This window comes from Callorhinus ursinus, unplaced genomic scaffold (assembly GCF_003265705.2).
Source record: "Callorhinus ursinus isolate GAN/ISIS: 27379988/994484 unplaced genomic scaffold, GSC_fseal_2.0 scaffold34, whole genome shotgun sequence".
Taxonomy (NCBI): domain Eukaryota; kingdom Metazoa; phylum Chordata; class Mammalia; order Carnivora; family Otariidae; genus Callorhinus; species Callorhinus ursinus.
The window spans coordinates 9,248,525-9,261,654 of record NW_027397096.1 but is presented as its reverse complement, the minus strand read 5'-3'; the positions used below and the strand labels follow the sequence as shown (position 1 = coordinate 9,261,654).

The 13,130-nt window shown below is 49.0% G+C and overlaps 1 protein-coding gene across 1 annotated transcript; it reads left to right on the top strand.

The window, feature by feature from the left end:
- Positions 1–6,861: 6,861 nt before the first annotated feature.
- Positions 6,862–12,593, top strand: CCL5 (C-C motif chemokine ligand 5). Its single transcript, XM_025851037.1, has 3 exons — positions 6,862–6,935; positions 8,309–8,422; positions 12,506–12,593. Exons 1-3 carry the CDS (start codon positions 6,862–6,864, stop codon positions 12,591–12,593), a joined length of 276 nt encoding a protein of 91 aa, XP_025706822.1.
- Positions 12,594–13,130: the final 537 nt, after the last annotated feature.

Below are 13,130 nucleotides of genomic sequence, written 5' to 3'. Positions count from 1 at the left end.
GAGGAACGGAAGGAGATGAGAACGTGGAGGAGTAAAAGGGTAGAGGTGAGCATGTGGATAAATGCAGCACTGCCTGGGGAAGGACTTGATGAACTAAGTGTTGAGTCCCAGGCCTTGGAAGGATGGGAGAGGAGGCATGATGACCCTTCAACCTCGCCTGCAGGGGGAGTGATGTGAGCCGATTTTAGGGACAACAGGACACCTATCCCCAAATATCCTCCTTTAGTCTTGCATCTTTTGACTGAAAAGCCTTCAGAAATACTGTCATGCCTCCATTTCCTAGATTAGGAAACTGAGGCCCACAAAGGGAAAATGATTCCCTAAAATCGTACAACTAGGTTTTAGGCTGGGCTGGGACTAAAACTCGGGTCCTAATTCCCAGTCCCTTGCTGTTTTCACTGCCTCATGAAAGCTGCCTCTATGAGGAATGACTAAGGTGCAGAATTTCCAAATTCCATTTTGATGAAATTCCCCAAGGGGACTTCCTCACCCAGGCTGAAGGTCCTCAAAAATGTCAATGCCTCAGGAAGTTCTGAGGCCCCTACTGTAACCTGAATGTTCTGCAGACCTCTGTGCTGAGGGGGGTCGGTGGAGGGGTTTGGGGAAGCAGCATAGAGGAGAAGCAAGAGACTGGGGACCCCCATCCCTGAGAATGGATGCAGGGCAAGGAGGGGCTTCCCAAGGCCAGCTCAAAAGAGGGGCAGAATCCAGACCACAACCACAAGAGTCCTGTAAGATTCTGAAACTTGTGTCACTTCCTTTGTAAGCCTGTCTGTGAAACTCTTTGTAAAAGGGTCTGCATGCTGGCTGCGGGCACAGCCAGGAAGGGAAAAGGAGGGACCATATGTCACTCCACAGCCAAGCTTGGAGCGAGAGACAAATCCAGTGAAGGACAGAGCATGGAGGCCGAGTCTCTGAAGTCCGAGACACAGAGGGTGGGAAAGCTTAGGGCAGGCCTGAGTCATCACCGTTTTCTACATGTTTTCTTCCTAATAAGTGAAATAATGCCTAACGTGTCCAGCACGGTGCCTAACAGCTAATGGAAAACACGGTCAACTCCCCCACGGGCAACAGGATAGGTGTCCTGTTGCCCCTAAAATCGGTTCACCCGTCCCCATGATCCTTAACATGGAGCTGAGATGAACACCCCACTCAGGAGTGCGGGGGCGGGGAAGAAGACATGGAGTAGAGAAGCCCTGGAGGAAGAAAGGGAAGGAACTGTTATCCCTGCCTCTGTTTGTGCAGGGAATGGTGTTGGGCAGTCGACTGCCTTTTTAAAATTTTTTATTGTTATGTTAATCACCATACATTACATCATTAGTTTTTGATGTACTGTCCCATGATTCACTGTTTGTGTATAACACCCAGTGCTCCACGCAGAACATGCCCTCTTTAATACCCATCACCAGGCCAACCCATCCCCCCACCCCCCTCCCCTCTAGAACCCTCAGTTTGTTTTTCAGAGTCCATCATCTCTCATGGTTCGTCTCCCTCTCCGATTTCGCCCCCTTCATTCTTCCCCTCCTGCTATCTTCTTCTTTTTTTTTCTTAACATATATTGCATTATTTGTTTCAGAGGAGGGGGCGGTTATGTTCTGGAAGTAGGAGCAAAGAAAAGGGCTGCTTCTGGCAAACATGCTGGGGGAAACAAAAACAAAAAACAGACTCCAAAGTATCAGGAGGAGTGCATCTGAGATCGGCTGTCAACTCAGCAAATCTGTAAGAACGGATGCTTCTCCCCGGGCCCCACTCCCAGGGCTGCCCCATCCCCAAGGCATCTTGTGGCGGGCTCCTCCAGTAACCTGAGGCGGTGAGCGTATCAACAAACACACCACAGGCTGCAGAAAACAAGCGGGTGTACACAGCTGACTGTCCCGTGTGGTGAAGGTGAGAAGCGTGGGGGCAGGCCGAGCTGCAGCCTTCCAGCCCGAATGTGGTTGAAACTATAAAGCAGTTGTCACAGTTAGTCCCCCTGACCTGGTGAAATGCACAGGAGGTGCATGTGGGGGGTGCACGCAGAGGCGCAGGATAGAATGGCAGAGAAAGAACAAACCAGACCAAAAGGAAAGACAAGGTGCAGCAGAAAGAGTCCTATCCGGATAGGGGTTTGAATCCTGCCTCCAGCTGGGCAATTCCTCCATGTTGCTACCCCTTCAGACCCTCCAACAGCACTGCTAGAGCACCTACCCCAGGCAGGGCCCTGTGGACACAGGGGTGAGAGACCAGCTAGCTGGCTCCTGGGAGAAATACTTATATTTGTAAACGAGGACAGAGGAGGGACGCAGCCAGAGAGCAGCTCTCCAATTTGCAGGTGGAGAAAATCAAGGCTCCTCAGGAGGAACAGCTTTGCCTCAGGCTTCTCTTGGGGCCCAGACTGGCATTCCTAGAGAATGGAGGGACTTTCCCTGCTTTGGACATTTTTTTTTTTTTTTAAAGCAGCCAGAAAAAACAAAGCTGTTCCCCACACGATCGTGAGGGGAACTCCGGGTCTGAGCAAAGCTTTGGAACTCAGAGGGAATGAGGTTTCGCTTTCTTTGCCGGCCTTTGGTTTCCTAACATCACAGTGTGAGGCTGGGCAGGCAGCCAGCTGAGCTCAGGGAAGGAACGAAAGAGGAAAAGGGAGACTGGGCCAGGAGGGCAAGGGAGGGCCTGAGCTAGGCTGGAAAGAGTGTGTCTAGCTCTAGCGAGGAATGTACTCACATCCAGGAGGAGGGGGTGCTGATGACAACCAGCCCTGTGGACTCAAGAGGCCTGTCAATGAGCCTGCTGGGTCTGTGAACCTCATTGACACAAAATTACATGTGTCTATGTGGGCCTCCAAGTGTTTGTGGAAAGCGTTCACAGCTCTCGTCAGATTCTTCAAGGGCTCCATTGTCCAAAATGGGTTGGAAGCAATCTCTCACTTCACAGACAAAACTGAGGCCCAGAGAAGGTGAGCAATCTGCTCAGGTTGGCACTGATAAGTAACAGAGCCATGTGCTAACCTAGGAGTCCGACTCTAAAGAGCCCATGTACTTACTCAAGATGCTGTAAGAAGTTATTCAGATTAGGGGCACCTGGGTGACTCAGTCGTTAAGAGTCTGCCTTCGGCTCGGGTCATGATGCCAGGGTCCTGGGATCGAGCCCCGCATCGGGCTCCCTGCTCCGCGGGAAGCCTGTTCTCCCTCTCCCACTCCCTCTGCCTGTGTTCCCTCTCTTGCTGTGTCTCTCTGTCAAATAAATAAATAAAATCTTTTTTAAAAAAAAGTTATTCAGATTAAACCAGCATGAATTCAGCATCTATCGTGTCCAAGATTTTGGTGGAAAGCAGGGGGAGAATACAAAAAGCAACTGGAAAAGAAAAACCATAGGACATTGTTATTTTTTCCAGGTAGTTAAGACAAGACCAGTGCAAAGGTGACTCACAATGAAGCATATTTTTACTTGTTACCGTCCAGTTCTCCGCCCACCACATGCACACACACACACAAGCGCATGCTCCAGGGGGCAGGTGGTTGACTTGCTCACCATGGCATCCGCAGCACCTACAACAGTACCTGGCTCACAGCAATTCACAGGAATAGTTTGCAGGTGAACAAGGACTGAGTGGGTGTAGACCAAACGCACTGGCGGGAGGTGGGGGAAGGGCAGAGAGGGCTTCTTGATGTTCGTACCTCACCTTACAGTCCCCTAAGCACGTCCACAGTCATTACTCTCCTTGATTCTTTCAACCATCCGTGCGTGGGTCACACAGACAGGCATCCCTCATTTTCAGGGACATAAAACGCTGGGTGAATCATAAGGATAGTTGTCATTCATCGAACCTGCACTTTGATTTCCTCATGGAATCAGTACCTTAAAACCAGAGAATATACTGATTCCATGAGTCCGGACCGGATTTTGCACAGGAGGTAATGAGGGGTAGAAATGGAATTACAGTTAGGGTCTACCCTCTCTCTGGTTCCCAAAATCCACTGGAATCACCAAAAGGGACGAAATATACTCCTGTTGCCTATACTCGTTGCCTACTCCTGCTCAGCAACACCACCATCCTACCTACACCCCATTCCCACTACCGCCTACACACACACACACACACACACACACACACACACACACACACACAGCAGAAAGGGTTTAAGGATGAGGATCATGTTGGTCCATCTCACTTCTTACCTCAGCTAGTGTCCCAACTCAGCATATTTGGTATCTAGGAAAATACTTTGCTTTCTTCCTCAAAGAGGGAAACTGAGATCAGAGAAAGGAAACAGAAATAGAGCTCACATGGACAAACTGAATCTTAGCAGAAGTTTCAGGATTTCTCTAGAAATGATGCGGTGTGGTAGGAAGTCTATGAACCCAGACAGACTTGGGTTCAAGGTCGAGCTCTACCACTGTGGGCTATGCGACCTCAGCAAGTCGCTTACCCTACACCTTAACCGACCCGTCTGCTTAAAAACAAACACTTTTTGTGATAAAGCTCACTAATCCATATTAATTGGCAGTCTGATCTAGACTGCTGAAAAGCCTAAGTAGAGAATATCCCTAAAGGGACTGCCATTATAATAACATGATAACAATAGCTAACGTTATTAAGTACTTAACATGCATTAGGCACACGAACACATTCATAGGAACTTAACTGTCTCAACAGCTGTGGGGAGGACCATTATTATTACCCCTGATTTAGAGATGAGGGAACTAAAGCCAGAGAGATTAAGTATCTGGCCAAAGGCTGTCTAATAAACAGGAAAAACACCAAAGCCCCTGCTCTTGGCCACCAGGCTACACGGCCTCCCACATGTTTGGTAACTAAGGGGACTGACTGTGTGAGGGGAACAATTAAAACAGGCAGACCATTTTTGTGTGGATAGGTGAATGTTTCAAAAGTGCTTCCATGTGTTTCTTTAAATGAGATGGCCATGGTTTTCAAAATTGCGTTTCTATTGTAAATGGGTGAATGAGTCATGAGGCAGGGAGGAGAGTCTTCCAAGGACAGGCTTAGAACAGCCACCGGCACCTAGACAGGACACAGTGACGGCTAACTGCCTGACTGATGTGACTCAGTGGAAAAGACTTGAGCCTGGTCATCAGAAGCACTTCGGTTCAATCCCACTGATCAGCCACATGACTCTGAGGATCTTAATGACCTCTTCTGTGAAATAAGAATAACCACCCTTCCTCAAAGTCCCTGTGAGGAGAAACGAGAGGTCTTCCCATTCTAGGTCATTCAGTCACCCTCAGCCCCCAAGTTACGTTTGTCACAAGAGCTAGCAAGAAAATATTCGTGGTAGAAGATTTTTTTAAAGTTACTCTTCTTTTTAAATGTGTTTGCTCTTGTCACTGTCCATAGACAATTTTCTCTTAGATAATTCAGATTTCAGCCTCAGTCCAGCCCAGCCCAGGCCAAACTGTCACTATTCTGAATTATCCGAATTGGAATGGATGAAGAGGGCGCCTGGGTGGCTCAGTTGGTTAGGCATCTGCCTTCGGCTCAGGTCATGACCCAGGGTCCTGGGATGGAGCCCCGCCTCGGGCTCCCTGCTCTGCGAGGAGTCTGCTTCTCCCTCTGCCCCCTCTCCCCCCTCCCCCCTAGCTCATGCTCGCTTGCTCTCTCAAAAATAAATAAATAAATCTTTAACAACAACAACAACAAAAGGAATGGATGAAGATTTACTGAACCCAAGTCATTGGAATGGAGTAAGGAACTTGTCTCTAATCAAGACCCCACATGGGTTCAGTTCACGGATGTCCCCAACCACGAACATTTTCATGGTAGGTAGTACTGAGTGGACAGGGCACTGAAGCAGGAACCAGGGCACCCAGGTTCTGATCCCATCGTTCATTTGCTGTGTGTTCTTAGCAAGTCATTTCTGCTCTCTGGGCCTCAGTTTCCTCCTCTGCAATTGAAGGACATGGAAGAAATGATTCCTAGGGTCCTCTGCAGCTTTCAAATTCTGTAACTTTTGTATCCAAGAAGATTTGAGAAAGGAGAGGGGATCCCAGCGTTTACTGAATTTCCTCATCTGTAAAATGGGGGGGGGATGAACATAATAACAGTAAATGACTTGGCTTGTAAAACCTTTAGAATAGTGGGGCGCCTGGGTGGCTCAGGTGGTTAAGCAACTGCCTTCGGCTCAGGTCATGATCCTGGAGTCCCGGGATCAAGTCCCACGTTGGGCTCCCTGCTCAGCAGGGAGTCTGCTTCTCCCTCTGACCCTCTTTCCTCTCGTGCTGTCTCTCATTCTCTCTCTCTCAAATAAATAAATAAAATCTTAAAAAAAAAAAAAACCTTTAGAATAGTGGTTGGTACCATCGGGTGGGTGTTCTCACCTCCTTTGGGGGCTATATGTCAGAGAACCCTCCCTTCCATGGATGAGAGGGGAAATACAGATCTGTAATGCACGAGCAAGAACATTGAAAGCAACCAAATAAACACTGGGTTTATTTCTAATCCATCCTAACTGCCCTCCTCTGCCCCCAGGGAAGCAGCATCCTGACCTCTCATGAGCACCCCTGCCCCAGAAGACGAAGTTGAAGATGCCATCAGAGGAGGAGGTTTTCCACCACCAGTGCCTATATTAGCTCTTCTGGAGGGCAAAGAAGGAACCAATGAGCTCACTCTGGACCAGAGGCGGTGAGGAGGAGAGAGAGAGAGAAAGAGACTCAAATTTCCGGAGGCTATTTCAGTTTTCTTTTCCGTTTTGTGCAATTTCACTTATGATATCAAGCAGTCCGTGGCTGCTGTTTTGGAAACTCCCCTTGGGGGGCGCCCCTGCTATTGGCCTGACTATAAAGGGCCAGCCTCTCGGCAGCAGAGGATCCCTGCAGAGGATCCCAAGACAGCAGGTGGCTCTCCCGGAGCCTCCACCCGCAGGTACCATGAAGGTCTCCGCAGCTACCTTTGCAATCCTCCTGGCCACCGTCGCCATCTGCGCTCCTGCCTCTGCCTCCCCATGTAAGTCAGGTGCTGACCACCGCCGCCTGGGGCCAGACCCTCACACTGGCCCAGACTTTGCCCTCCTTTCCAGCTGCAGCATTTATGCTGTCGGAACCCAGTGATTTATATTTCTAGATATTGCTTTACCCAGATGTCCAGCTGTCCCTGGAGCCACTTCATGGCAGGGACCCTCTCTGCTCAAGTTTTCTGTCCTCAAGATGTACACCCAAGCCCTCCAGGTCCTGAGTGAGGACTGATGCTGGGGATATTAGCAGGCAGAGGCAGCCTTGAACTGACCTTGAAACACAGCTAACTTATGCCTATCACCAGTAGGGTTCCTAAGAAACTTCTAAGTTTGGGACAGTCATATTCTCCCCATTTCATAGATGGAAGAAGTGGGGCTTGGGAGAGGATTTTAATTTTTTTTATTTTAATTTTTCTTAAGATATATTTGGGAGAGAGAGAGAGAGAGAGTGGGGGGGGGGTGGAGAGAGAGAGGGAAAGAGAAAATCTCCAGCCGACTCCCACTGAGCAAGGAGCCTGACTCAGGGCTCGATCCCACCACCCGGAGATCATGACCTGAGCTGAAATCCACAGTGGGACGCTTAACCAACTGAGCCACCCAGGTGCCCTGGGAGAGGATTTTTAAAAGCCTAGTGTGTATCAAGTATTATGCTGACTGCTCTGCATGTACCATGTCAATTAATACTTGCCACTACTCTTAGAGTTGCTGAGCTTGACTTAACAGAGCAGAGTTAAGTAACTTGCCGGAGGTCACACAGGGAGTATAGGGACACTGGTGTTCAAACTCAGTTCTATCTGGCTTTTAACACTCCTACTTTACTGGGAAGTGGCAACTGACACTTTCCAGGGTCATCCTGAATTAACTGAGCAACAAAGAGTCCTTCTCTGTTCAGAGCCCTTATCATGCCTCAGCCAGAGTCTCCCAGGATGCAATACACATCTTCAGGCCCCTCTTGAGGGTTGAGGCTGAGCCATGAAGTCTGAGTTTTGGAAGCCTCCCCCAACCCACTGTAGGTCTCAAAGAAACAAAGTTCTGAATCCATTGAGGATTCCGGGAGGGCAAGAATAAGGGCAAGGGGCCCAAGACGAGCTAGGAGGAAGCCCAGAATATCCGTAGAGCCAAAGGCAAAGGGTTATGGTATAGAGGGAAGGATACAAGCAAGACTCGAGGATTAGATGAAGGATTGCAGAGATCGTCTCAATCCTCTGTTGGAATCCCCCACTCTGCTACTGTGTGTCCACGGCCAAGTGACTTTACCTCTCTGAGCTTCAGTTTCAGCTAAAGGAGGATAAGCGTCTATCCAAGGTAACGTACGCAGCACAATACCCCGTGTGCAATAGCAATGAATACGGGGGTCTCCTGGTTTTCTCCTCGGACACCACACCCTGCTGCTTTGCCTACATCTCCCGCCGACTGCCCTTCACCCACATCCAGCAGTATTTCTACACCAGCAGCAAGTGCTCCATGCCAGCCGTCCTGTGAGTCCCAGCCCTGTGGACCTTCTAATGGGGGCAGGGGGAGTGAGGAAGGGACACCTCTTGTCCCAGAGCCAGCCCCCCACAGGAGCCCTCTAAGAGGGCACCCTATCCACTCCTACCCATCTTCCAGCTGCTCAATTAGCCATAGTCCCTCCTTCTGTAGCTTCAGACCCCCCCCACCTGCTATCACGTAGATTAGACAGGGGCTCCCGGGGCAGTTCTCCCCACTCAGTCAAACTGGGTCAGGTCTCTGATCTTTACGAGTATGACTTTTACTGTAACGTGACCTACAATGCTCCTGCATGGAGAAAAGATCAACACAGTCATCTCTCTCCAACTAAGAACCCCACATTCCCCCATATCCCACACCCAATTGAATCCACTTACAACCTCAGAGGATCTAAGGGGAAGAGGTCAGAGGCCAGAGCCCTAGTTATAGTCAAGTGTATTTAAAAGAAAATTATCAAGTGGTGAAGAAATAATGACATGAGATTCTCCTTTAAATATGTGAACTAATATATTTGAAAAAATTAAGTCTACTACCTAGAAAGTGCCTACTGTGTATCAAATGTCTTACATGGATTACCCCTAAATTTCATCATAACAACCCTTACAGGTATGCATAATTCTCTTCATGTTTCAGATAATGAACCTGAGACCCAGAGAGGTTTGGTGACTTGCCCAAGGATGCACAGTAAGCGAGGGATAGAGCCTGTCTTTGGGGCTTCCTCTTTCTACTACAGAAAGGTCAACAATGATGGTTGAAATTTAAGATGATAGAGACTTAAAGAATGAAAATGTGGTAATCATGAAGTTTCCTATATAACGAAGTTTTTTTAATTTTTTTAAAGATTTTATTTATTTGTGAGAGAGAGAGAGAGAGAGCACAAGCAGGGGGAGCAGCAGGCAGAGAGAGAAGCAGGGTCCCCACTGAGCAAGGAGCCCGATGCGGCGCTCGATCCCAGGACCCTGGGATCGTGACCTGAGCCGAAGGCAGACACCTAACCAACTGAGCCACGCAGGCATCCTTTGAAGTTTTTTTTAATCCAGAAATTCCTGTGACACTTGCAAAGCTATAGGTATTCAGAATTACCTTTTGTTCTGGTGAGTCCTTCAAAGTATAGTAATATTTAGCACTACTAATTTTATCTCTGAAAACAAATATTTTTCAAAAGAAAAAAATCCTTCTCTGAGCACCTGTTATGGGCAGGCAGAGATGAATAAACCACAATCCCTGCCCTCATGGGACTCACAGTCTGATACAAGGAAAAGACAGATGCAGAATGACTGGAGTAACACTGCCTAAAAAAAAATTACAAAAGGAGAGAGGGAGCACATCCAGCCTCGGGGGTGAGGGGAAGTTGGCTGCAAAAGGTGTTTGAGAAAAGCCTGAGGGACTGGGTACACTAGGCAGAGCGAATGTCACCAGGACTCTCCTTTGGTTGATGCAGCGTCCCCATGTAGAAAAGCAATGAGGGCCTCAAGTATCAGCACAATGAAAAAAAAGCGTTAGAGCGAGTGAGATGAGCTGGCACCGGGAAAGCCTAGAAAGATCAGACCCAGTTAAGAGGCTGGTACAGTTATCTATGTGAGCAGTTTTGAGGCTAAACGACCTGAAGGGGAAGGGAAGGAGAGATGGGGTAGGAAAAAGTCACAGGTGGAGTCAGCAAGCCCTGGCAGGTGAGGTGAGGTCAGGAGCAAGGACGAGAGGGGGGTTAAATGACTTAGGTTTCTACACAGACGGCTGGAGAAGTACAGACACCCCCCCCCCCCACCTCCGCCCCGCAAGTCTCAAGGAAGAGCTGTTTAAAGAGGAAAGAGCCAAAGTGCCAGCACGAAAACCCTGTGGCAATGTCCAGCAGGGAGCGTGAGAAGAGGTGTTGGTAGCTAGAAAAGAGCGTTGGGGCTAGAGACAGGACATTCTTTTATAGGACGAAAGGGTCTTCTGAGATGAGAGTGGCAATCTTTAGCAGAGTCTTGGTGAACAATGGCCCCAGAGCTAGTCAACCTTGGTTCGAATTGGCAGTGGCAGGAGCTTGGACCCAGCAGTTAACCTCTCTGAGCCTCCATTTCTTCATCTGCGAAGTGGAGTGAAAAAGAAGTACTTCCCTCACTGGCTCAAAGGGAGAACAAGGAAATGAAAAACGAAATTGGAATATATCCTGGCACACAGTTGGTGCCTGATAAGTGTTAACTTCTCCTCCTCCTCCTTCTCCAAATGTACTATTATATACACAGAAGTGACAAGTAAAACTTGATGAGTGAATGCAGTTCATTCACTACCTCATTCAATAAACACCCATTAAGCCCCCGCACTGTGCCAGACCGAGGGCCAGAGACTTGGGAGAAAAACAGAAAAGGGCAGCAATTCTGAGAACACCTGCTCTCAAGGGGCAGGCGGAGGAGATTGCTCCCAAGAGAACAGGCAGGAAGAGAGGCAGGAGGGGAGTCAGGCAAGTAGGGGGTCCCCAAAATGGGGGCAGGGAGAGAAGCTTAGCTTAGCCAGGAGGGGTTTTTCCTCAGTCTCACGTTCTTCAGGAGGAAATGGAGGCCTGAGAAACCCTCACTCTAGATATTCGTTTCCTGCCCTTTTGGTTTCCTGGCCACAGGCTGAGGGGGGCCGAGGAGAGAGGATATCAAGTCTGTAGGATTTCCTGTCTGCCTCGTGGCTGAACAAGGACAGGGGCTTGGTCTGAAGCTCCCTCACCACCCCAAATAAGCAAACAAACACTAGGAGGCATGAGAGCCCAGAATACTCCATCTGCTCCCTTTCTCTCCTCTGCACACTAGAATGGAAGAAAGAGACATGGTCAAGTGGCTCTGAGTTTCAGAAAAGGGGAGGCAGCTTCTTCGAGAGCAAATACTATCCAGGATAGAACCTGAAAAGAAACCGAGAAACCCTCATTCTCACCAGACGACCTAAGTCCTCACTTTGTCTGAAAAACTTTAGGCTCATAAAGGTGCAGGAAAACATCCTAAAGAAGCTGAAAGGAGATAGGTCCAAGTAGACAGGGCTGGCCCAAAAGGAACATGTTAATGCACAGCACCGCTCACTACACCCACGGTCTCCCCCAGATAGAGCCAGTCTCCTAGCAAACAGGCGAGGCAGGCAGCTGGACTGAGGCCGTGCCCTGCAGGCTTTTATACCTCCAGTGCCTACCATCAACACCTGTGGAAATAAGGCCTCTCCCTCCCAGAGGCCTCCACGTTCTGGCGGGGTTCATTGGTAGAAGTGCTTTGACAACAGCTATACCTCGGGGCCTTCGACCTCGCTGGGCACTGATACCCAGTACCAGGACCTTTGTCATGTGGCTCTGATCCCTCCCAAAGAAGAATCCCATAACATCCCAATAACAATACGTGTGTGGTATTTTCCATACCTCCATAATACTATCTCATTTGAGTCTCACAACAACGGTGCAAAGTAGGAATTATTTCTATCTCTATTTTAGAGGTAAACAAATTAGATTCAGAGGCCTGAAGTGATTGGCCAGGGTGAATCCACTAACGAGTAGTGAAATCAAGACTCAAGTTCACGTCCTTCTGTCACTGATGCACACATGCATAGATGTATTCATTTGTTGAGGGTCTACCCTGTGCCAGGCACTGTATGATCTAAAGCCAAATCGTGCCTTTGTTTATTTTTTTGTTTTGTTTTGTTTTTTTACCACTTCTTATCTCTCACTTAGTCAACCGTGACTCAGTTCCTAGAAGACGCCTCTTTTTCTCTGTACCTTGAGCACCCAGCATAGAGTCTGAAACCGAGATGCGCTGAGGAAAGCTAGTGGTTGACCAGCGCGATCCTAGACTCCTCAGGGTCCATGTGCCCTTAGCTCTCCAGGTTGCATGGGTTTGTGTGGGGGTTAACATGCACACAGATCTGCTTTTGGTTTGGAGCCCTATGACCCAACAGAAGAGGAGAACAGCCTTTTCCTTAAAAGCTACAAATCCAACCTTATGGAGCTCCAAGAATGCCCCACCCCAGTACCATCGTCTTCATGCCGTTGTGGCTCAGTCCGCCTCATCCCCCAAACTGGCTGGTCTGGGTGCTGACCAGGTCTCATCCTGTCCTCTTCTCTGTAGGAGAAGCACCCAGAGGCACTGCCAGGTGTGTGCCAACCCACAGAAGAAATGGGTGCGGGACCACATCAACTCTTTGGAGATGAGTTAGGATGGAGGGCGTCTTGAACCTGAACTCATGCAAACTTCCCTAGTGCTTCTTGTTCTTGTCCTAACCAGCTTGGGAGACTCCCCACAAACCCGTGCTTCCGCTCCCTCCTGGGAGGGCACAGATTCCACCAGCCAGCAGCAGCTATAAAAGCCTCCTCCGCCTAAAGCTCCCAAGGCTCCTGAGGCTCTGCCTTGTGCACACAGTCTCTCGGCTCTGAGCTTCATTTAGGCCCCTTGGCTTCTTGGCCCCGGCTCTGCAATCAGAAAGGAAGTCGGCTTGCCTCTGGAGGCGAAGAAGGGAGGAAGACTGGGCTCCTTCGGTAAAGTCCTGCAGCCACAGCTCCTCTCTCAGCCCCTCACTGGAAGGGCTGACTGGCAAAATGTGAGAAATCAGCTTCCCGTTAAAATTCTCCATGCAGTTACCAAGCTGGATCCTGGTTTGACTGCCTCCTCGGGAACTCTCCTTCCTCGTGAGCATTAAGCAATTCGCTACATATTGAATTTAACTGTCCTGTCTTTTTTAGTGTTCGTTAGCAGA